General features: G+C 42.3%; 2 protein-coding genes across 2 annotated transcripts in view; one reads left to right on the top strand and one right to left on the bottom strand.

The window, feature by feature from the left end:
* Positions 1-157: 157 nt before the first annotated feature.
* EXOSC9 (exosome component 9) lies at positions 158-5,992 on the bottom strand. The gene is made up of 12 exons (XM_026096104.2): positions 5,839-5,992; positions 5,589-5,683; positions 4,740-4,859; positions 4,523-4,625; positions 3,928-4,065; positions 3,322-3,404; positions 2,877-3,009; positions 2,336-2,424; positions 1,984-2,130; positions 1,403-1,593; positions 990-1,068; positions 158-440 (listed from the first exon to the last, which is right to left on the bottom strand). The coding sequence occupies exons 1-12, from the start codon at positions 5,902-5,904 to the stop codon at positions 359-361; spliced, it is 1,326 nt and encodes a 441-aa protein (XP_025951889.1). The 5' UTR covers positions 5,905-5,992; the 3' UTR covers positions 158-358.
* Positions 5,993-19,671: 13,679 nt separating this feature from the next.
* ANXA5 (annexin A5) overlaps positions 19,672-23,978 on the top strand; it is a 45,860-nt gene continuing 41,553 nt past the window's right edge. The window contains exon 1 of the mRNA XM_064510652.1: positions 19,672-19,788. Within this exon, the coding sequence (XP_064366722.1) occupies positions 19,687-19,788 (102 nt within the window). The 5' untranslated portion in view covers positions 19,672-19,686. The remainder of the gene's footprint in view (positions 19,789-23,978) is intronic.

Below are 23,978 nucleotides of genomic sequence, written 5' to 3'. Positions count from 1 at the left end.
TAATTCCTTTTACCAACTGAACTCTGACTATACCTAGTTTACAATGATGAGAACTGTTGATTTATACTCATTTAAGAATTAAGTAGTTGCTGGGTTTGTTTTGTGAAGATTACGATCTAGCCTGCTTGTACAACTTGAGTTAAATAACTTGAGTCAGTTTAACAGGATACTACCAGAGAATTTAATTTATATGCAGACTTTTTTTTTCATTTAAAATGTGTACAAATATTATGTAAAATATACATGGAAGCAGACCTGAGTTTGGGGTGGGAGGGAAGAAAATTATCTACAAAAATAAGGTCAATAACAATAGACAAATCATGTATTATACAGTGTGTCTGAAGGACAGATGATGGCTTTAATGAGCAGCCCTCTTCTTTTTTCTCTTTTTGTTAAGTGTTTTCTTACTTGTGTTTTCTTGTTTCAAGTTGGCCTGTGTTCTGCGAGCAAATAACATTTTAACAAAATAATACATTAAGCAATTTTAAAAGAAGGTAGGTTGATCCTCTGTAACAGGGCAACCATCCACCATGCTGAGCACAGAGCTCAAACTTTAATTTCTAGTGGGTGTTTCAACACAGTAAGTTTCCATGGCTAACAAAGGGATACAACAATAAATCTAACCTACAAAAGATTAAGATTAGCTGTAACAGGCAGTCTCTACAGCATTTCTTAAGCAGCAGCTGTTTTGAATCCACTTCTATGCTCTTATTCCCTTTGCTATGATTAAGATTAGTGAAACACCTATAAGCCTCTTCAACAGCTGCAGGTCAGCCAGGACTACTGGCCTCAGAGAGAAGCAAACTAGTATGCATTTAAACTTCCTGACTATGCTATCTCTGCAATCCCCTTGATCACTGGAGTCCTTGTCTTGGCCTTGCCGAAATTCTCAGCACATGCTAGAGAGCAATGTCTTCAATAACATCTGGTGCTTTCAGAAACTACTCCTTACCTACACCTTCCCCCTCTTATTTTCATGTTATGGTTACCTTGGTTTCCTTGGTAGATCCTGTGGTTCCAGAATGACAACTTCTTCCTCTTCACTATCAGACAATACAATAGGTTCATCTTTTAAAAAAAAAAAAAAAAAAAAAAAAAAACACTTGTACAAACTTCTGCAACTAGTAACTATGCTATTTCTAAAGAAATATTCAAAGTAGAAAGACTGAGGTTCACTACTGCTAGGGCATAATTTGGAGCAGTAGCTCTTAGTGTACCACAGAAAACAAATTTGTTTTGAAGACGTGTCCAGGTGAAATCCAAGTAGCAAATGGGTGTATGTGTCTCAAGTAGAAAGTGGCTATGCTACCTTCCCTTTCTTGCTAAGGAGATCTTTCACATCTTAGTTCTGGATTGTTGAAGTGATATTATAAGTTTCTCTGATAGCAAGATGAATACTTACCTTTCTCAGTTTTATTCGTAATACTTGTATCCTCCATTTCCATCTTCTGACATTCAAAAGCAGTAGCATCAGTTTCACCTTCCTCTTCTGCTGCTTCTTCCCTCTCAGATTCTTCAAGGTCTCCCCAGGCATTCTCTATTCCTTCCCCAATTTGGGCTGTCCCAGGGGTGTGCAGTATTGGTTTGGTAAAACTTGATGTAGTTAAGAAAAATCCCAGTTAGCTGGTAACCTGTTTGTATTCTTAATGCAAAATAGCTGGATTTTAAGCTGTCTTTTCTCTACAGGCCTTTAAAGGGGAGGTAGGAGAGAATACTTCCTCCCTGGGGTGATTGACAGTTTCAATTTTGTTTGATTCTCTCACAAGAATTTGTTACATAACCACCAGTCACTTCAGACCATGGTTTTGCAGTTTGTTAGGAATTAAATTATCTAAAGGCAGTTACTATCAAAACCAGTATGATGGTGGTGATTCATTTGAAGGCAATGAGGCTACCTAAGCTGTGAGGAATTTTAGCTATGTGTTTAGCTACTTCAGTGGAGGGGAAGCCTGTTTTTTCCACTGCATGACACAAAAAAGATACACTTCTGAAGGAGGGTCAGCTTTAGTGATGATTTCTTCTGCTTGTTCTTCCACATCCTTAGTATCAACAGCAGCTCTTTCCATTTTGAAGGCAGTAATCTTTTGGTTTGGTATAGATTCTGCAAAGCCAAACTTCCCACCTTCTTTCCTAATCATTCAATGACAAATGTTATTTCAGGATGTTTCACATTTATAAATGCTTTCTCTTTTCAAGCTCAGCCATATATACACTTACTGTTTAAAACAGCTATAAGTTTAAAAAAAAAATGCTATTCATATTAAAGGGTGGCAGTGATTTTTTTTTAAAGCATATTTCTTAAAAATGTTCTTTTCCCCTCTTTCCCAAAACTCACCTAACTTTCTGGTCATTCTCCAATGCCTTTTGAATGAGTTCCGTTATTTCTGCAACCTTAACAGCTGTTATTTTACTGCATCTCAGAACCTGTTTATAATATATATAACAGCAGTTTAAAACTGTGAAAAGAAGGCATTTTTATCAAAACCACAGTACACTGGAGTCAAACACTTAAAATACAATATGGCATCTTAACATGAGCGTGTAGTGTATCCAGTCCCTCATGCTAATACAAGGGCCTCTAGCGATAAATGAAAGTACAGTCTAGGTTCCTTTATAGCCTCCATTCCCCAGAAAAAGGTGGGGGAAGGGGGAGAAGATATGCATATCTGACCAAGAAATGTTGCACTTTGTTATATCTCTTCTTTGACACCACTCTCAGTTGCATGCTCTTCCACTAAGAAGAAAAACATCTTTTCCAATGAAATCAGCCAGATAGTTTTCTTAGCTTCAAAATGTTAAGGACTTTGCAATATCAAAATTACAGTACAGGAAGTAGCTTAGATTTGAGAGAAAGACAGGTCAAGGCAAAGATTTACCTGATCTTTTAATAGCATAATCCCACCACTGGACTGTATGGTACAAATTTCACGATGTTTATTCATGGCAATTACAAGGAGGCCATCCATTACACGTTCCTCTCTTTCACTTGGATCCACCAATAAGTAGGTCCTAGAATCAAGTGTTTGAATATAATGCAATAATAAAAGTTTAAAGCAAGTGAGTTACTATCCTTAATATAGCCAGAGAATTGGTTTAAATAGAAGTAATTATGATTATACTTTCCCACCCTCAACCTGAGAAAATTTTCTATGTTGTTTGTGAAAGGTGCTGGTTACTTAAACTTGTGCAGTGCACATAAATAAGTGTTTTAAGAAATCAGCCTATCAATACAAATATTTTTAGGACTCTTCTACATTTATTGTCAGTTTCTGCAGAACTGGTAATAGGTTGTTTCTGTCAAAGACTTAACAAAAAGCTTACCCTTGCTCGAAGAAGGCAAAACTGACACAAATAGGCATGTGATGGATACTCAAAGGGACAGGATCACGCTCCTCAGGGGTGTACTTTAAAAAGAGTTAGCCCACAAGACAATTATTTACAAAACACGTATTTAATTCCAAAAGGATGTTCTGTACACACATGATATTTAAAGGAATAAAAAGCAAAGAAAAAAAGGCACATAAACTTTTAGTCATCTAAATATTAACAAAAGTCTTTCTAACACTTCTTGTGTAGTTCTTTCTGTTTATTACCTACATAAGTAAATAGAGCCCATTTTACATTTACAAATCCAAGAATATAATTCTTGTATTTGATCCAGTTGAAATACTGCTCATCAGTTAAAACACTCTGTAAAATACTTATCTATTACAATGAATATTCCCACAAACCTGAAGTTGATAGAATTCTGTATTCAGCAGGCTCACTTACTATCCTCTCACATGTTCTGCAGCAATGCATTTATCCTAAAGCAATGTATATCCTGAAGTTCATCTATTTACATAAACATTTATTTCTTCTCTCTCAGACAGAGAGGAACAACTATCTGTGATCCCACAGCTTTTACTATGGGCTGACATAACTTACCACGGTTATTTCCTCTCCTTGTACAGACACATCTGGTCTGCGAAAATGACACAAAGCTACAATTCCTGCTATGCTAGCAGCATCAATAATGTTCCCATCGTGATTTAACAGATGCAGGTCCACACGAATTTGCCAAACCTGAGAAAAAGTGTACATAATGACGGAATTTGTAGCATGATTCCACAGAAACTGTCATTTTTCAAAATGCTTTCAGCTTTCAAATCATGGGGAAAAAAAAAAAAAAACAGGGTATATTCATCAGTTCTTGCCTTAAAAAGTTATGATGAAAAATCTTGGTAAATTCAAAGATACACAGTGTGCTAGGTTTAAACACTGGTTAATTTTGACAAATACACAACAGTGAAGTACAGCCAAGACATTCATTCTACAAAGAAATATTCAAGGGTCCTAACTATCTCAAGAGGCCCACACAGATGAGCAAGTTAAAATGCATGCAAACTCAGATGAGTAAATCCTTATTATATTAAGCTAAAGTCAGAATTCTTCATCTTCAAAACAAGGCAGTGACCACTTTACAAACAGACTATATGCATCCTCTAGTATAAAACCATCTGGAATCAGTAGCTTTCCATACCTTTTCACCAGCAACAACGCAGAGGGATTCTGTATCTATACACTTGGAGTTTCTCAGGCATCGTTCTATCAGTCTGTTCAGTTTCACCAGTAATTCAGATTGCCTGTTAAAACAAAATTGCCACAGATGGTGTGTGATTACACTGTATATTTATATGTACCAAAACAGTGGCTCTTACGTTGTCCCTGTTTTTAGTCTTTTTAAGAAAGCTACATACCTGCCAGGCTCAAAAGCGGGTGCTGCCATTGGTGAGAGCTCAAGATTGAAGAAAAGTATACCTTCTGCAGCCCGATTTGGCTTGGGGGCAACAAGTTCACATGAGACTTGTCCAAGAACCCTGTAGAGGGAAATAAACCCCCAGACCACAGAATTTAGTGGGAAGAAAACCCTACCACTAGAAACAAAATACATTCACTGAAAAAAAAATGCATTTGGGCTTTTATTTTGTAGTTCTGTCTTCTCCCAGTTTCTACCCAGACCATGTCATACCTGTTTAAATGCTAGTTACTAATTGAAAGGACTGAATGTAGACATTAGAATGTTGTTCTAAATTTTAGGACAGAAATGAATAATATAAATAATAAATAAATAAAAGCAGAATTGAACACAGGAAAATTGAGAACTAAAAGTCTATTTAAGTGTACATATTCCACTTTTCCCCATACATAAAAGAAACATCTGATTTGTGGAAGACTGCAAAATGTATGAGATCTTTGAATAATGGGATGAAAAGTTATACACAGTGTCTAATTTTCCTTAAGCTACCAGCAACATGGAAATCCCATCCTTTCCACTCCAATTTATTATGCATATTCCTCTTCCCGAAATACTACTGCTTTCAGGCCTCAGCCCTTGAAATCCACTTACGGTGATTTCAGTGGGCTTCCCAACGTCCCTCACCCAACGCTGCGCGTTTCATCTGCTTCTGCCGGCGGGGAAACGCAACGTTGTGAAGCCGGAGCGCCAGCAGCGCCCGAGTCACCTTGGCCGCGCAGCAAGGCGAGATCAGGCGCGGGGAGCGGTTCCCCTGGCCGGCTGAGCCCCCTCCCGCCCCGGCCCCAGCTACCTGGTCTTGCCCAGCTCCACGATGCAGCAGCCGTAGTCGGCGCCGAAGGAGATGCGCACGTTGCGGTAGTCATAGCACTGCCGCCCGTCCAGGCGCTGCCAGGGAGAGACACACGCAACGTTACGGCGCCATCGCCGCCCGGCGCGGCGCAGGGGGGAGAGGCCCGGGGGGCCGCCGCCGGCGGGGAGGGCCGGGCAGGCCGCCGCCGGGCGGGAGAGGAGGGAGAGGGAGAGGGAGACCGGTGCGGCACCTTCCGCTCCTGGACGGCGCGCAGCAGGAAACGCCGCTCGCAGTTGGACAGCGGCGTCTCCTTCATGGTGGCCGTTACCGGCGGCGCGAGCGCGGGCCACCGGTCGCGCGCGCCGCTGCGTCATCACGGGGCGGCCGCTGGGCGCCAGGGCGCATGCGCAGGGCCGGCTGCGCCAGCCGCCCGCAAGGCGGGAAGCGCCGTAACGGTTTTAACGGTCGAGGCGAAGCGGCCCTCGTGTGGGGCTCTGCGGGCGGGCGGCGCCGGGAATACGTTGGGGGCTAAAAGCGAAATTAATCTTTACAGCCTCGGGCAGACACACCGTGTGAGAGAAACGCGTCTATCTCTGCGGGCCAAGCCTTCTAAATAAAGGTGGTTGATACAGTAGCTGATCTCAACATCATATTCTATATTCATAAGCTTGCTCTCTGGGGAATTTGCACATTAAATCGATCTCTGTTAATCTACAATTTGATCGATGTCACTAATCCGACTTTAAATCAGTGGAGGAGACTTTCTGGTTCTTCCCTAAGTCTTCCCTATGTTTTTAAGCTTTAACGCTGGTAAAAATTGAGACATGGAGACCTTTAGAAGTGAAATTTATGTTGGAATGACTTGAAATGGTCATAAGGTAGTGAGATGTGTTGCAACATGAATACATACAAAGCAGTATTTGGTAGCTGAGAAAGTAAGTTTTAGCCATGATTTGGAGGTCTGCTCTTGCAAGTGATAACCCCTTGGAAAGGGTCATTGTGGTGTCTGTGAGTCTCAATGCATTTTTTAGTGACTGAAAGAATAAAGGCCATGGGGATTAGTGCAAAAGCTCCTGTTGTCTGGGTAATCATATGGAATTAAAAAAATGCATCTCTTATTTTCATTGGTTAACGCAGATGCAGTGCCCAGTCTTCAAGGCAGGCAGAGTACTAAAGAGAGGCCAAAGAAGAGAAGGCTGTAGAAAACTGCTAAGCTGGCAACAGTAGCAAGGTAAGTAGGGCTACAAAAGTACAACCAAACTTCCAATTCATTTGAAGAATATAATTTCCTGTTGTTCTGAAGTGTCTCCCCTAAGGGAAAACTTAAGGCCTTTACAAGTGGCTTTTATTTTTAGTTTGAGCTGAAATGAGAAAAATCTATTACTCACATATGTTCTCACATAGAAATGTTGAAATATCTTAATTATACTGTCTTTTTAAAGCCTGTTAATACACTTAACAAGTGTTAACAAGGGTTTAGTCCAAAGTAACGAGTGAGTCACATTCAGAAACTTGCAGATGGTGCCAAATGAGGACAAGTGCTGTAAGATTGCCCATGCTGGTTTTATATTTTCAAAATAGAATGCATGTCATCAAAGATATTTATTCTAAAAGAATACCAACAAGAGATTATAATGGCCCTCATGTTGTAGAGACAAAGGTAAACAAATAGTTTTCCCAAATGGTACTACATGTAAAGCAACAATAAGGTACAAATTGCTTTAATACTTGCAAGCTTTCCTCTCGTCACAGATATGTTAACATTTGGAACAAGGCTCTCTCTCATCATGGTTGCATCATGGTTGTTTTATTTTTCCCTTAGGCTTTGATGTGCAGGTTTTATTCAGAGATTCTGACGATCTTGCTTTTTTCATTCTTTGTTTAAATCAGTGATGGCATTTGTTAGTGAAGACTTGGGGTTAAATTCTTGCTGTTTTGAAATCACTGAGGAGAAACACTTCCACTGGGACCAAGCCTGCTTCTTATTAGCAGACTTGGCCCTTAGTTCTGCAGTGCCTTGGCTGATGCAACTTTTTACATGGAATGTAGAGCTTGGGTACTAATCACTTGCCATTCCTTAAGATTTGATAAGAATGAAATTATTTTCTAAGGATTAATAGCAGAGCTAGTTTCTGAGTTATGTACAGTTGGGTAACTAATGAACAACTAGTATTTCTAAGTCATAGAACACAAAGAAATGTAACATTTTGAATTGTTTCATTTGCTATCAGCAGGAAGATATAATATGCAAAATAGAACCTGGTGAAAACTGACAGAAATATTTTGGTAAAATGTGTAAATTGAATAACAAAAGTGGCAGACTTCCGAAAGAGGTGGGATGCATATGTAAGCTTTGTATTTTGAATGGCTTTCTAATTTAAACTATTTTTGCCAAGTATGTTAATGCAAATCCTTTCCTATAACACTGATGTGTTTCTTTTGTTGCACTGTGGTCTGTATGTTGCATTCATAGAAACTCGATACAAATTTCAGCCGCTTCAGTGTCTGGAGAGATTTTTTTTTGGCATATTCAAGTAAATCTGAGCTAAACCCATAAACTACCTTCTCTGATTATTTTTTCTTACATCTTTTATGTGCTATTATTTTGTATTTGTAAGTATACTTACTAAGAGTCCATTTTCATCCACGCTCTAAGTCATAGTATTTGTGGAAGTGAGATTGTAGAATATTTGTCGTTTTATATTTTAAAAAGTGAAATCTTTTTACATCCCAGTGAATAAAATTTGTTTGGTGGGGCATTTGAGTTACATCTCTAACAAATAGGATAATCAGAACAATGCTGCATTACCCTTTTCTCACTCTGTGTGTTTTAGTGTAGGAGTCTAATAGCAGCATTCCACAATATTATGATCACGAATGTGATCTCTTTGGCTAACCTATTAAGGGAAATGAGAGGAAGGTGGCTGGGCTCACTATCTTCAAAGAGAACTCTGGAGAAGCAGTTTTTTTGTAACATTTTCCATTTACTGTATTATTGAGAATTTGTCTACAGTCATTGTAAATTCTCTCCATAGTAAATTGGGTTAGCTCTGCCATTATTTGTCATACTAAACCTCAGGAAATCAGAGGTTAGCTTGTCTGAAAAAGATGGTTAAGCCTTGTGAGACTGATTTCTTTATAGGAGTGGGATACATGCATTACATTCAGTAAGGAGGATGTATGAATATGCAACCAATTCAAGTTATAGGGTTCCTTGTTATGACACTTGGGAGTGAACTGAAGTGATCTAAGGGTGTACATACTCTATCAGACACGGTCATTTAAGGTTTCCCCTTACATTGGCATGTCAGGTTTTTTTCTGCAGAATTGCTGTCTAGAGTCCAACCCCTTGCTTCAAGCAGGGTCAACTAGAGCAGGGTGCTCAGAGCTGTGCCCAGTCGGGTTTTGAATATCTCCAAGGGTGGAGTCTCCACAGCTTCTCTGAGCAACTTGTTCCAGTGGTTGACCATGCTCACATTAAAAAACACTTTTTTCTTATGTTTAAATGGAGTTTCCTGCAATTCTGTTTGTGCCCATTGCCTCTTGTCATGTCACTGGATACCACTGAGAAGAGTCTGACTCAGTCTTCTTTACTTTCCCTCACCAGGTATTTATATACACATTGATAAGATCCCCCTTAGTCTTCTCCAGGCTGAACAGTCCCAGCGTTCTCAGCATCTCCTCATATGTCAGATGCTCCAGGCTCTTAATCATCTTTGTGGCCCTTCACTGGACCTGCTGCAGTGTGTCCATGTCCCTCTTGTACTGGGGAGTCCAGCACTGGCTCCAGCACTCCAGGTGTGGCCTCACCAGGGTTGAGTAGAGGGGAAGGATCACCCCCCTCAACCTGCTGGCAACGCTCTGCCTAATGCAGCCCTAGTGGCTGTTGGCCTTCTTTGCTACAAGGACCTGTGGCACCTCATGTTCATCCTGTTGTCCACCAGGACCCCCAGGTCCTTCTCTGCAAAGCTACTTTCCAGCTGGTTGGCCCCCAGCCTGTACTGGTGCAGGGGGATATTCCTCCCCAAGTGCAGGATTTGGCATTTCTTTTTGCTGAACTTCATGAGGTTCCTGTTGGCCCATTTCTCCAGCCGGTCAAGGTCTCTCTGAGTGGCAGCATATACACCCATCTGGTGTATCAGCCGCTCCTCTCAGTTTTGTGTCGCCTGCAAACTTGCTGCAGGTGCACTCTGCTCCATCATTTGCATCATTAATGAAGATGTTAGAGATACCACTAGTGACTGGCCTCCAGCTGGACTTTGTGCAGCAGCATGAAGCACTGATCAAAACCCTTTAAGCTCAGCAATTCAGCCAGTTTTCAGTCCACCTCACTGTCTGCTTATCTAGTCAGTACTTAATCAGTTTTTCAGTGAGGGTGTTGTAGGAGAGAGTGTTGAAAGCCTTGCTAAAGGCAAGATAATACCAGCTGATCTCCCCTTGTCCACTGAGCTAGCCATTTTGTCAAAGAAGGATATCGGATTGGTCAGGCATTTCCAAGCCCTTTGGAAATCTGTGCTGCCTATTCCCAATCACCTTCTTGTCCTTAATATGTTTGGAAATGTTTCCAGGCTTATTCCCAGGGATCAGGGTAAGACTGACTGGTCTATAGTTCCCTGGATCCTCCTTCTTGAAGATAGGAGTGACATTTGCTTTCTTCTAATCCTCAGGAACTTCCCCTGATCACCACGACCTTTCAAATGTGATTGAGAGTGGCCTTGAAATGACATCAGCCAGCTCCCTCAGCACTCATGGCTGCATCTCATCAGGGCCCATGCACACGTGTACATCCAGTTTGTTTAAATGTTCTGTAACCTGATCCTCCTTTACTAAGGAGTTTTACTTTACCAAGTCTTTCTTGTTCCATACTTTCCCATTGGTCTCAGGGGCCTGAGAATCCTGGAGATAAATCTTATCAGTAAAAACTGAGGTGAAAAAGGCATTAAGTATCTCAGCCTTTTCCATGTCATTTGCCAGCAGGTCCCCACCCCATGCAGCAGTGGGCCCACGTCTTCCCTAGATTTCCTTTTGCTGCTGAAGCCCCTGTAGAAGCTCATCTTGTTGCCCTTCACATCCCTTGCCAGATTCAATTCCAGATGTTTTTGGCTTTCCTTACCCTGCCCCTGCACACTCAGACAGCGTTTCTGTATTCCTCCCAGGGCACCTGTCCTTGATTCCACCTCTTGTATGCTTACTTTTTATATTTGAATTTTGTCAGGAAATCCTTCCTCATCCATGTGTTGGGTCCTTGAGGACACTGCCAGGTCCTACCGGCCCTGCCCAGCATCCCTTGAGGCCTGCCTTGACCCTGCCCTGGGCCCATCACCCCATTTCAGCTCAGTCCCTGCCCCAGCAATGCCGTAGCAGTGCCAGCCTCCAGCTCTGCCACAGCCCTGCTCCTGCCAGGCCATGGCCTCACCGCTCCGGACTCTGACCTGCGGGCTGACAGCCTGGCCTGGCCTCAGCCCAGCCCTGTCACCACAGCCCTGCCTGGCCATCGCTGGACCTGATCCTGACCAGTTTAACTTCCCAGCTTGCCCTTGGCCCTGTCTCCTCACCATGAACTTGCTGGATGATCTGGACTTTTGGTTAAAGCTGGCCACGATCTTTGGGTCTGTCCTGCTCCCTTGCTTGGGTGCTGTGGGACAGGCCCTGGCTGGTGAGGCCCTGCCCTGCTGGCCATGTTACCGTGCTCGGCTTGCTGCTCCATGACACCATGCAGGCCTCCTGTTGCCTTTGCTTGAGTTCCTGCTCATCAGGGTGGCCTGTTCTTGAGCTTGGAGAAGGTGACCCTCGAAAATCAGCCAGCCCACCTGGACCCCTCTTGTCTCCGGGACTGTCTCTCATGGGACTCTCCCAAGCAGGTCCATGCAGAGGCCAAAGTCTACTCTCCTGAAGGTTGGGATCCTGCTATTTTTCCTGCTTCCTCCTTGCAGGATCCTGAACTCCTCCATCTCATGGTTACTGGAGGCAAGGCTGCCCTGACCTTCAAGTCCCAACCAGTTCTTCCCTGTCTGTAAAAGAGGTCCAGCAGAGCATTTCCGCTTGTCGGCCTCCTCAATCACCTGTGGTAGGAATTTATCACCAGTGGTCTCCAGAAACTTCCTGGATTGCTTGTGCCTGGATTGCTGTGTTGCCCTTCCAGCAGATACTGGGGTGGTTAAAGACCCTCTTGAGAGACTTATGCCATTAGTTTAATCCTGCAAAGTAGTTGTGCTTTATTTAAAAGATGTATCTTATGCCACAGAATTTGAATCCTATGCGTACACAAATGTATTGATGTTAATGATGGGAGTAGTATTAAATATTTTTATCTGGCTTGCACAGCTCAAGTGGCTGAGTAGAAATGAACTAGATTATTTTCTTGATGCTACATATGCATATTTTGGTTCTAAATTCAAATTAAAAGGCCATCCAATAAATCCATGGAGACAGTGAGGTCGCATAGGTTTCACTAGAGACCTGATCTGGCACACAGACACTTTATTAGTGATGACGATATGCAAGAAGGAGAGATCTCAATTTGAATTACAGAATCTTGATTTGGTTTGGAAAGCTAATAGCTTACAAGCAGGAAAAAATATCTTTCTGCAGTGCATTTCATATGAAAGGTAGTAGGACGTGGTGACTGTGAAACCTTACTGTGCCACTTTGTCAGCTTACGATAAAGTATAAGGCACACTGAAAACCTTACCATCTTCTTTGGATTGAAAAAAAACCAAGCTTTTATTGAAGAGCAGGCTTTATGGACCCGGCAGGCTAAAGGCATAAAGGCTAAAAACACAAGACTAAGACTTCAACCAGGGAAGTCTTTCTCCGAAGTCATACCTTGCCTGATTAAAATGCTTCGTGCTGAGCTGCCCCTTCATTTCATTCTGCACTCTGGCATCTGTAACACTCTTGCATTCCATGTACTGTATTCTGCAAGCTTAAATTGGTCTATAGACATTGACATAAGCAATTCTCTTCAGTGTATAGACTCCACCTCTATTGCAGTAGCCCACATTAAATCCGGTTTACTAACTGTTTCTTTCCACCTTTTCCTCTGATTTTCTTTTTTGGGGAAAAAAGTACAACTCACTGGATGAGGGTAATGCCGGCAATTACTAACATCAATAAATTAGTTTTCTTAAAAAGTGAGTTAGACTATCTACCTTTTTAGAAGAAGTGGACTCTGAAGACTGGACATTTTCACTCGCTTGATTCATAGGAAGTTCAGGATAGTCACTTGTAATTTACATTGGTGTAAATGAGCAGAGCCTGAATACTTATTATCTACTCAATTTGAAATCAACAGTATTTGTGCTTCAAGTGGGAAAACTGGACTGTTAGTATTTGTATTCAGTTCCATCACTGTGGGCAAACAATTGAATTCAAGCATTTTTCAGCTTAGTCTGATTCTCATAGCTTCTACAGAAAAGGTGATCAGGTTGAATTTCCCACTTAAATGGAACATTTTGTGCCTGTGTAATATAACAGTTCAGATATTTAACAGAAAAGAGCTTCCTTGAGCAGCTTACCTTCCACTGTCTGCATTATTTATTCAGCATTTTGCTTATCTTAGCAATGATAAATTAATCCATTTTACCTGGTTCTCATTCACTAGCACCATTTTGTTATACGTTAATTGCAGGCTTTGCAGAGAACGTTAATGCTTAAATTCACTGTGTTATGCTTCAGAAAGAAAAAAAGTTTCCTAACCATTGAGAAAGAGAATTGAGCTCTGGAAATTGGATGTCTAGCTCGACAAATCGTTCGCATAGGTTAAAATGTCCTCTTCTTGCAAGCTGTATAGGTGGTGGAATTTTTACTGTAAATGGTTGCTCAGTAGAGCAGTCAAATGCCAGTTTTGAAACATGGCAGTCATTTTCATTTTGAAATGAAGCAATTTTTCATGAATCTTTCTTTAGCTACTAAAAGCAAGCTTGGAAGGGAGACCTCTGTGAAAAAAGTCTCAAATGGTTATTGTTTCTAGAGCCCCTGTAAAAAGTGTTACTTTCCATCCCTTACAAAAATGTCGGTGTGGATATATGCTGAGATTTGTGTTAGGGGCTACAGTAGGAAACATTCCTGGCCCAGCTCTCAGGGTTAACTGTTGTGTGCTTTGGTTGGCCAGGCCAAGGCCAGGGCCAAGTGCCATTTGGTGCCCTTTTGACAGGGGTGAGAGTTTGACAGGGGTGTTTGGGCCGTTGAGGAGTTACAGTCCAGTTGCTTAGCAAAGCACAGTAATAGCTCTTTTGTAAAAGAAGTTTTTATAATGGTTTTGATAAAATGGTATTTTTAAAGGAGTCACATGTTTCACCCCCACTTCTACTAGGTTTTCCTGCACTAATACATGTTCTGTCAGCAACTTTTCCAGAAGTTAGTTCTAATTACCTTTACTGCTGAGGAGGCAGGTAAGGTAAATTCCTGCTTCCGAAGCTGTTTCTGTTCAAGATCAGTAAAATACACAGAGAATTTGGTGATGGACTTCTAGGAGAAGCTGGATGGGAGTCCCAGCAGGTCAGCATTACAAGCCCCGAAGGAACCAAGTCGTATGTGGGGGGTGGAAATGAATTATTTCCTATGATTCATGCCATATTCTTTGCACAAAGTCTGCTTTGTAGATTTTGTGCATGCACATGTGCTGGGAAGGATAAAGAATTTCATGCACAAATTAAGGATGCATAAAATCGCGTATCAGTGGAAATTTGAAGCAGGATACATGGGAAAATAAGGTCAATACAATAGGGTAATGAAATAGAAGTTGAGATAATACACAATTACTGTGATGTTTCTGTATAGTAAAAGGCAGAGTTGTAATTGTAACCAAGTAATAGAAATACACTGGGTATTTGAAACGAGAGAGAAAGGGAATGAGTGTATTATGCTGCCCAGTAAGTGAATAAATCACAGGCACTTAGGCTAACGCAGGAATTCTCCAAAAGAGGAGCCTAATGATCTATTGTGCCCACACAGAAGCGTTCCTTCATTTGAGATCAATGTTCTGTAGGCTGAAATGCTTGAATTGGATTATCTTACCCAACTGAGCCATGAGAGAAAATCACATTTGATGACTGAAGAAAAAAACAAGCTGCATCAGAATCTTGGTATCTTGACTCTAAGCCTCCAGCAATCATATTTTATGGCTTAATAAAAATAAATAAAAAAATCATCTTCAGTCTTCACAGTAAGCTTAACTATGATGTGCCCCATGCTGCTTAGCTGCTAGTGCCACTCTCCAATGTCCAGTATACACATTTACACGTGTATGCACAACATGATGTATTCAATATTTTAGTATATAAATTTGGGAAGAAAGACTCTACATAAATGTAAAAATATTCTTAATAGCTTGGTTTTACAAGAGCCTCTGAGACTTTGAAACAAATACAGTCCTGCTTGGTGGGGTGGGGGAGGTAGGTAATCACTGTGAGCAGTGCAGCCTGCGGAAATAAAACTTGAGCAGTACCGGCTGCTTAACAGCTTGATGCAGCGAGGTGCTGAATATTCTGGCCTCGATCCAGAAAAACACTTAAACAAGCTCTTTATTTGAAGCACAGCCGTAAGGGGGTTTGTCCCTTACTGATTAGAAGGAAGGTGCCACAGCTTGTGTGACTAAAATTTAGGAGGGTAGTTTCCTAATTTATACACCAAAGTAATTTTATTCCATAAAAAGGACTCTGAATTGTCAGCAAGCTATCCAAATACCAGCTTAAAACAAGTTGGTAATAAGTTCTGGTCCATCTACTCTCTGGATGTTCGTTTTATTATTTTTCATAGGCTGGATTTCTGAGTATGCCCCAGAATATTCTTACTGTTTCCACCCATGCTGTAGCCTTCACATAAGCTCTTCTTTTTATTATTATTATGAAAGAAGTTTATTTTGTGAAGAAAGAATCCCATCAGAGGTTCTAGTCCTGTCAGCAGTTCTGCATTCAGCACTTCTTATCTCTAAGCAATCCTCTGGGAAAGCGGTAAAGTCTTTGCTAGGTGGGATATTAGGCAGGCAACAAAGTAGCAGAAAAGGAATTCTCTCCCGTTTTGTTGCTGCTGCCTGTTTTTCTGTGGAAGCTGCTGAAGAGCTACTGAGGTAGCCAAAATGTTATCCTGTCATCATGTAATGGCACTTAATTAATCTGTAGCCTAGAGTCTCTGCAAAACAGTTAACTACGAAGAGGCTGGCTTTCTCTAAATGGTGCAATTTCTCTTTCTCTGTCTTAGCCACAGAGGTATGCACTTCAGTTTGCCATTCTCAATAAATGGCATGCCTGGCTTTTATTGATTCAAGCACAGCTGACAACAGTTGCTGAGTTAAAAGTATCACATTAAGCCAAAACTGTTAAAGCTAGTGTCAAACACACAGAAGCAATGTCTGGATTAAGATTTTAGTGTTTAAGATTTTCAAACCTGTTAGAAGCATCTTCAAATTCAAAGGAGTGTGACACTTGTTTGTACCGAACCAGGAGTTGACTCTCCTTGCTGAATGTTTCATCATTTTAAAAAGTAAAAAATGTTCATGATAAAGCAGAAACTAGCTTGCTTTCGTGTTAAATATTGGATAATTACTGAGGGTAGGCAAAAATTAATGTTTGTTATAAAAAAACCCTCACTTTCTTGTATCTTTGTCTTGACTATTACTTGGCAGAGATCATAGGTTAATTACTGGATATTAAGCTGATATGGAATAAGTGGCTTGGTACAAGAACTCAGAAGTTTGAAATTGAAGCTAATATAGATTTGGAAACTTAATGTTTTTACTGGAAAAGTAGACAAAAATGTTTACTGATACATATTATTGATCTTACTATTGTAAGTACTTACTGTACTATTCCTATAACACAGGGGAAATCCATAGTACTGAAAAGCGTGCAGGCCATAAGTGATGATAGCACATTTATGGTTAACAAAATTATAGTGTATTTTTCTCTTTTTGCAACTGGGATTATTTTGAATAATTCAGTTCAGTTTCCCATAATCCACAGTTCTATCGATCTCAAATGCCAGACTACACTGCTACTGACATAGTATGGATGGAAGAAATGCGTATGAGGTGCTGTGATAATCATGACCTGGATTTCTGCTGTCTATTAATTGAATCTGCCGAGCCTTACAACTCTAACAAATCAGTATCATTTCCATTCCCAGATCCTCCAAAACACCATCATGACTCAGAGTGATAACTGAATGAATACATTTAGTTACAAATACACAAGGAAAATCTGACTGTGCCCTTATAGAATCATCAGCTGTAACAATATTAACACAGCATGTATTGATGCAATGACAGGGGAGGTGGTTTCGACCCCAGAAAAAGCAGAATAAATAATACATGATCAAGTTAAACCACGAAATAAGAAGTGCTCTTTTCAATTCTTTCTCCTGCTTGTTCAGCTTCCAAGTATCTGTTACAAACAAGAAATTAATCTTGACCACCTGGTTACTTGAGACACTGGAACTCATAATCTTTTTCTAGCAAGTATTTTTGTTGTTCTCTATGGATGACCTCTTTTGAGACTACTAAATCTTTGTACTAAAATATTTTTGTTAAATCAGAAGATGCATTTTAAAAATGTATGGATATGCCTCTTCTGAGTCATTTGTTGCTATCTTTCTATAGAGCCTTACCACTTTGTTGTGTGAAGAGTAAGGATTGGGAAAGAAGTCTCGCTTACCTATCTACTGAGGTTGTGTTCACACTGTGTGAAACATTTTGCATTATATCGTTATAGGATTAAATAAAGCATTTTGATAGTAAAAGAAGATGAAATATTTCTCTTCTATGCAACTTTAAGAAATTTCAGAATTCTGTTTCGATCATAAAAAGCGCAAACAAAAACTATATGTATTTTTGCTGATTTTAAATACAATTTTGTATTTGCAATTGTTTCTTAAAACAGTCATTGTTAAAGTATAAAAGCATATTTCAGAAGTAACTGCTCTGTGTACCACAGCCATTTACAAGGCATTAGTGTCCAGTGCACAGTAGCAGACTGTCTTTCCTAGACATTTTGGTCAATACTCTGTGCATCTCAAATGCATGTTGTTAATACTGTCATATTTCCCCAAAAGGCTAATTCTGAATTCCTCATGAAGAAATGCTGATGACAAAATACTGTTTTAAGTAGTCTAATTCCTCACTAATAATACAAGCAGAAGGGGAAACTGTTAATTATTATGCTTGAGGGACTACAGAACAGGAAAGCGTCGACTGCTGGTGAATTATTGATGCAGGACTTTTGTGATTCTGTCAGATAATATTTTCTACAGTATTGATGAAGATGTCAGAATGAAGCTTTGCTATTTCAGGGAGAGGTGAATTATCATTTTCTCAAATTGCTTCAAATTGTTTATTAAATATTATTATGAAGATCAAATGAATATAGAAGATTCAGTGTAAAATGGTAGCTCAATACATAATTACCTCCTCAGCTCAAACTTGCATTGAAGCTATATTTAAATTTAAGAATTTGGAAGGTTTTATTCTAAATGAAGTAGAATTTATGCATTTTTTGACATATTTCTTTGGGAAGTAAGACACTTAATGTGGTCTTGACAAAATTTGGAATATATGTGGCAGTGCTTATGTTCATTCTTTTAAATTTTGGTCCTAATGCTCATGAATCTGGGTACACTTTCGAAACATTACTTTAGCCGAGATGAATTGCTTGAGGAAGGTGGACTGAATGCCACCAAAAAATGCAAGTAGGGTTTTCCATGAGGACAGCAAAGAGCAGATATCCTTCCACCGCCTTGGTTTCATCTGCTTTCGTGCAGCCTCAGTGCACTGATGGTCCTTTGGAGAGCAGGGAGAAGTAAGGAGAGATTAGGTGCAATAATCTGAAAGTGTGAGATACACTCTGTGGTTTTGTTTTGTTTTTCTTTTTTGCTTGATGCCACTGTCCCTAGTGAACCACTGCATCCTGCAAGCACTACCTGCCCTGAGTGGTGCTCAGGGCTGAGGCAGGCAAAGTTTCAGCTCGCGGCAGGCTGGGGGCTGTGTGGGGGCAGGTGCCGGCGAGCACTGCGGCGGTCTCCTGCCATAGAGACCTGTCGCTGGAGCCTGGAAGCTTGGCCGCCGAGCAGAGGGGGCCGGAAGCCTGGCGCGGGAGCCGTGGACTTGTGCCAGATGTAACCCACGCACGTCCCTCGCCCGGCACCTCTGTTAGCTGACCGACAGCCAGATGTTTGAGACCCAGGTCTCCGAGTGGCTTCCAGGGTTTTTCTAAGTATAGTTTTTCATGACTTTCACATAAACTAAGTCAAGCAGTCAATGGTTTGAGTTGACTTTTCTATCCCTATAGTAATACCTGATAAATGTCTTCATTCCTGCCCAAGAGGACAGTTCCCAAACTCTTCAAGGAGAGAGCCGTTTCCTCATACTGAAACAGTCCTGAGCTGGTTGGCACGCAGTGCCGAAACCCTTCAGGAACAGCGTTGCGTCAGACCGTCTCCTCCTGAGAGCAGAGCCCGCAGCCCGCGGGCGGCGGTGGGGGCAGCCCTGCCCGCCGCGCCTCCCATCCCGCCGCCGGGGGACCCCAGCTCCGCGCTAAGTCCCGGAGGGACCTGTGGAGGGGGCGCAGCGCCGGCCGCGACTGCCTGCAGCTGCTGGGGCCCTTTGGGCCAGAAGGGCACTTTTGACCCGAGCCTGCCCCGCGCCTCCGGCAGTCCCCGGCCGCGCCGCGCCGCCGCTGCTCCTCCCGGCCGGCCCCGGGGCGCGCCCGCTGCGGGCGGGGAGAGTCGAGCCGCGCCGACCCGTACCAAGCCGAGTCGTGCCGAGCCGGGCTGCCCCGGGACCTGCGTGCCCGCCGCCGCTGCCGCCGGGCATGGAGTGGGAGTTCAACCTGCTGCTTTACCTGGCGCTCTTCTTCCTCCTGCTGCTGCTCCTCCTTCTCCTGCTGTGCCTGGTGCTCCGGCAGCTGAAGCGCTCGGCGGGCAGCGCCCCCGGGGCCCCGCGGCGCGGCCGCCCCTCGCGGCGGGAGCCCTGGGGCTTGTGCCGGGAGCAGGCGCTGTGAGCCGCCGCCTATCGCCGTCGCCTCCGGCCGCCCCGGGCCGGCCTCCGCGGAGACCCCGTCCGGGCTGGGCGTGACTGCACGCCCAGCAGCCTCCGGCCCGCAGACTGATGCCACCTGCACCATCCCCAGGGCTCCTGCTGCCCGCAGGCATCTCCCGCTCTCGCTCCTTGTCTTCACCTGCAGCAGAAAAATTAAGGAGAAATCTGAAGGTGAGCTTACCCCGTGGCTTTTACTCTCTAAAGAAATCATGTAAAGCTCCCGTCATGTAAATGTAAATGTAAAACGTTTTGTGGAAGAGATTATTTTGGATTTACTTTGGCATACTGAGATCTGAATTTGACTCAGAGCATTTTAAAATTCAGCATTTTCCAACAAAAAAGAATATACTCGTATTTTTAAAAGACTTTCTTTTTTTCTATCACATCTAACCCAATTTTTGCCCTGTTATTCCACAGGATTTAGTCCCTACATATGACTAAAATCCTAGATAGGCTTAACTCACGGTAGGTGGGGGCAGACCTGGCAATCTGCCCCTTTCATTTCCTCAATGTGGCCAGGGTCTGCTTTGGCCCCAGCACAGCAGCCCAGGCACCGCAGTGCCAGCCAGAGAGCCCACACGGCCGCTCCTGCCAGCTGCCTGTCACCCTGCGCTCAGGGACTGGGCACCATGAGGAAAGTGGTTTGGCCTTTGGGCCGTCAGGAAACTGCTACGCATGCAGATTTTCTCACAGTGTTGTTTTTGATAGCTCTCTTCTATCATGGTGGCTTTGAAAACCAGGCTGTATGTAAGTGAGCTCTGCCGTTGTGCATCACTAGTGCCCTTACAGAAGTCTTTGTGCAGTCATTAACTTCTGAGAGCCTCTCACTTTCCCCCCTTTTTATACAGTACAAAAATCTATGAAAACAGGGTTTGGAAATGACTTTTGATTGCTTGAATGGCACATAGCTACCTCCTGGTTCTGGGAGGCAAAGCAAAATGACTCAGTAAAGCAGTGCATTGGGTCTGAGGTTCCTGAGCCCTGGACTGGTAACTGTCAAAGAGACTGAACAAAGTATCTTGTGTTTACATGGAGGCTGCTGCTGGCAAGGAGGCGAGGCGCTGAAATGGGTGTCTGTACCATGACCAGCGGACGGACAGAGTTTGGTCTTTATAGGAAGGATAAGTGGAGAAGTTCCTGACAGATGCTAACAGCTGGGCAGCGAGCTTAGTGAAAGAAACATATTTCAGAAGTCTTGTAGAGTTGGTGTTCCTTTTCAAATGTGTGCGTGTGTGGGTTTTTTAAACTTTTTTTTTAGGTCTTACTAGATTACAATTCCTGGAAGCAGTCTGGCTGCTAGAATAGCATGCAGCCTGGTCTAGCTTTGCGGCAGAGTGTGTTTTAGAGGGCAGAGCACCGTGCTAATTCAAATAGCATCTCTTAGCGTACTGCCTGCCGTATTTAGATCTGCCATGCATTTCTCCGTTGCAAGGCAGCATGCTTTGCAGGCAAGGCTCCTGTTTTACCAGCTCAGTATACCAGCTCACCAGCCCTCGCTCTGGTGAGTTTGGCCCTCTCCCCATCCACCCTGTACCACGCCCTTCTCCCATTTCTCTTTACGCTCACTGCTCAGTGACTGGGCATAGAAATGTGGGACAGGGGGCCGCAGCCACAGTGGGCTAACGCAGCCTGCGAGGAAGATGCCATCGCGGGCACAGCTGGTGGGAGCTGGCGCTGTCGGGACTGTGGCTCTCCATACGCTTCCCAGCCTATCTGTGGGCTCTGGGGCTGTGACAGAGCCACTGCCCTGCCATGCCCGGGGTCCCAGGGTGTCTTTTTCTTCTTCTGTGAAAATGGTGGGAATAACTTCTGTCATTGGTTAGAAAGAAGACTGGCTAATGGCTTTATTTGATTAATACAATAACCATGGATGTATATGGCATATTGTACCTGAGCACACGGAGATTATCTTTATACCTAGCTGACTTTGCAGATAAATAGCCCTAAAGTATACCGAATAATGTGAATAGTTGGGATGTTTTTAATAGTAGGAATCTTAAATGTATTTTAATAACCTGATTTGCAGAAGCACTGCATACTTATTGTATTGTGAAGAAATAGAGATAATTTAACTTTTTTAACAAATCTTCATAAATGTGGCTGACAGGCAGGATATAGGCTGAGTCACCTTTATCTGGAAACTGGAAACTAATAGACCATTCTCCTCTCACATACATGCATTTTATTCCAATGTAATGTGACAGAAGTCTGTGGGGCTACTCAGTTAAACATTTGTAAGTGAGAGGATTACCAACTCTTCATTTTGTCTTGTCTTGGTACTAGTATTGCATCCCAAATCTCCTAATTTCACAAATATGTGCAGCATAGGAATATTTGCCCCAAACTTCCTCTGCAAGTAGCATAAGTCCTTCCTGAAAGTAATCTCAATATTTCAGTGCAGTCATCTGCAGTGTCACTTGGAAGGACAAACTGTGAGGCAGTTTGACACACAAGTGACACCACACATCTGCACCAGACAAACACAACATTTCCATTTCTTGGTATGGATTTCAGGACACAGCAGTGGAGGCAGCACCATCCCATCTGGTGATGTAGTCACCAGGAAAAGGGCAAGTAGAGATCAAGGTCCTGTGAGCTGCTATTTTATGTGATTATTCTCCTTTCCAAGTGAAGATTGATGCTGCTGATTGCCCCTCATCCTTTTGCTCAGAGCAGAAAAAAGACCACCCCTGGTGCAGAGAGTGCCTCTCCCACCATCCAGAGCTCTTCCTTCAAAGTTTCTAAATTCCCAGTGGCCACCTTTGAAATGAAAGACATGCCTCGTTTTGCCTAATCAGTAGAGAGAGTGAGCCGTAATCCAAAGGCGCTAGAAGATGAGGCAGATGAATCATTTGGGGAAGATGCAAACAAACTGAAGAGTGAGAGAAATACGAGGTATGATCATAAGCAGTAAATTAATCCTGAATGTGCAAAGCAACAAGCGAGTCTTGTGTCCTGATGACCTGTGTACGCATAGGTATCCTGTCGCTGGGCTGGAGCTAAGGTCTTCTTTCTGGTCAGCTCTAATGGGCATCGTCCAGACACCTGGTCAATAGACCATTGCTGGCAAAAGGAGGGAATGCATATAAGAGCAATGAAAAGTTTTTAGGGAATTGCGAGGGAAAGAATAAAATAGTTAAATGTGTGTGCTTTTGATAACTGGCATCTAAAGGGGAGCACAATCACCTACATACACTCAAGGGATATAAATACTGAGGAAGAAGACTTATTTAGCAGAATCTGTAGCTAGGCATAATGAGATAGAGTAAGACTAACAGCAGGAGAAACTGCTTGACGATGAGATGTGTTAAGTTAAGAAATAATCTCCCAAAGAAAACACAGGAAGCACAATATTTGCATGTTGAAAACTAGAGGGAATAAACCTGGGCTTTTTCAAAGATATACCAACTATCTAATTAGCTCTTTTCTCATCTCTAGATTAAAAGAATCTTAAACTCAGTGTATCAAATCTATTTCTGGTGAAGCCTGAGGAATTACACCAGAAATGTCCTATTTTGGGAATTGGTAAATAATCTAAAATAAATACAACAACCTGTTTCTTCGTTAGATGTTTAATTTGGTATGGATATTCTCATTGTGACGAACAGCAGCTCTGCTCACAGTCACAGCTGTGCAAGACCTGCTTTAATTTCCTGGCATCCCTGAGAAACTTGTTATTTCTTTTTGCTTCCCTTCAGATGCATTGCATCTCTCAAATTTTAATTTGAAAATCCACCTATTCGGAGAGGGCTATCAAAACTGCTGTTTTGAGGGGCCTTAGGGGGCCTTAGCCAAACAGGTTTTCTGTTCAGGCAGGCTGATGCACCTGACCTGAGCTACTGGCTCTTGTGACTTGTGTCACTCTCAGAAGATTTGATGCTGGTTTTAGAGTCCCAGCTTCTGGATTCATGTGATGGCATAATGGCATACATGTCCATTTTCTTTTGCAGAAAGCTTTCCAAATCCCATGATGCAAATAAAAAGCTTGAAAGGGAAAAAGGTAGTCAGTCAAGGTTTTGCAGTTACATCTTACTCTTTGTATAGAAAAGACCTGATCCTCTTTTCAGATAGCTGGAAATGATTGTGAATGCACAATGCTCTTGACACAGAATATGATGATCCATCTGATTTGGGCTTGCAGAATAAAAGATCTTTTTTTTGTCAGATTGATTTTTTAGTTTCCCTCACAGTAGTGGCTGAAAATTTTAGAAAATGAGGAATATTACAAAATTACAAAAATTGAACTGAATTCAGTTCTATGAGAGACAATTGTCAGAGAAGCTAAAGAATGCCTCAAAAATCCATTTATTCTATATTTGCAGCATGACCTTAAGTGAAAAGTAACAGCATATACTTAAGAT

Source organism: Dromaius novaehollandiae, chromosome 4 (assembly GCF_036370855.1).
Source record: "Dromaius novaehollandiae isolate bDroNov1 chromosome 4, bDroNov1.hap1, whole genome shotgun sequence".
In the NCBI taxonomy this organism is placed as follows: Eukaryota; Metazoa; Chordata; class Aves; order Casuariiformes; family Dromaiidae; genus Dromaius; species Dromaius novaehollandiae.
Note: the sequence above shows the minus strand (reverse complement) of the source record. Positions and strands in the feature narration are given on the sequence as shown.

What these genes read in the sequence shown, in the direction of transcription:
- EXOSC9 (XM_026096104.2), bottom strand. Translation starts at nt 5,904, where the DNA reads ATGAAGGAGACGCCGCTGTCCAACTGCGAGCGGCGTTTCCTGCTGCGC. An exon ending in GCGTTGTTGCTGGTGAAAAG is followed by an intron (nt 4,066 to 4,522) that starts GTATGGAAAGCT and finishes ACTTTTTCTCAG; the next exon opens with GTTTGGCAAATTCGTGTGGA. An exon ending in TACGAATAAAACTGAGAAAG is followed by an intron (nt 1,069 to 1,402) that starts GTAAGTATTCAT and finishes TTTTTTTAAAAG; the next exon opens with ATGAACCTATTGTATTGTCT.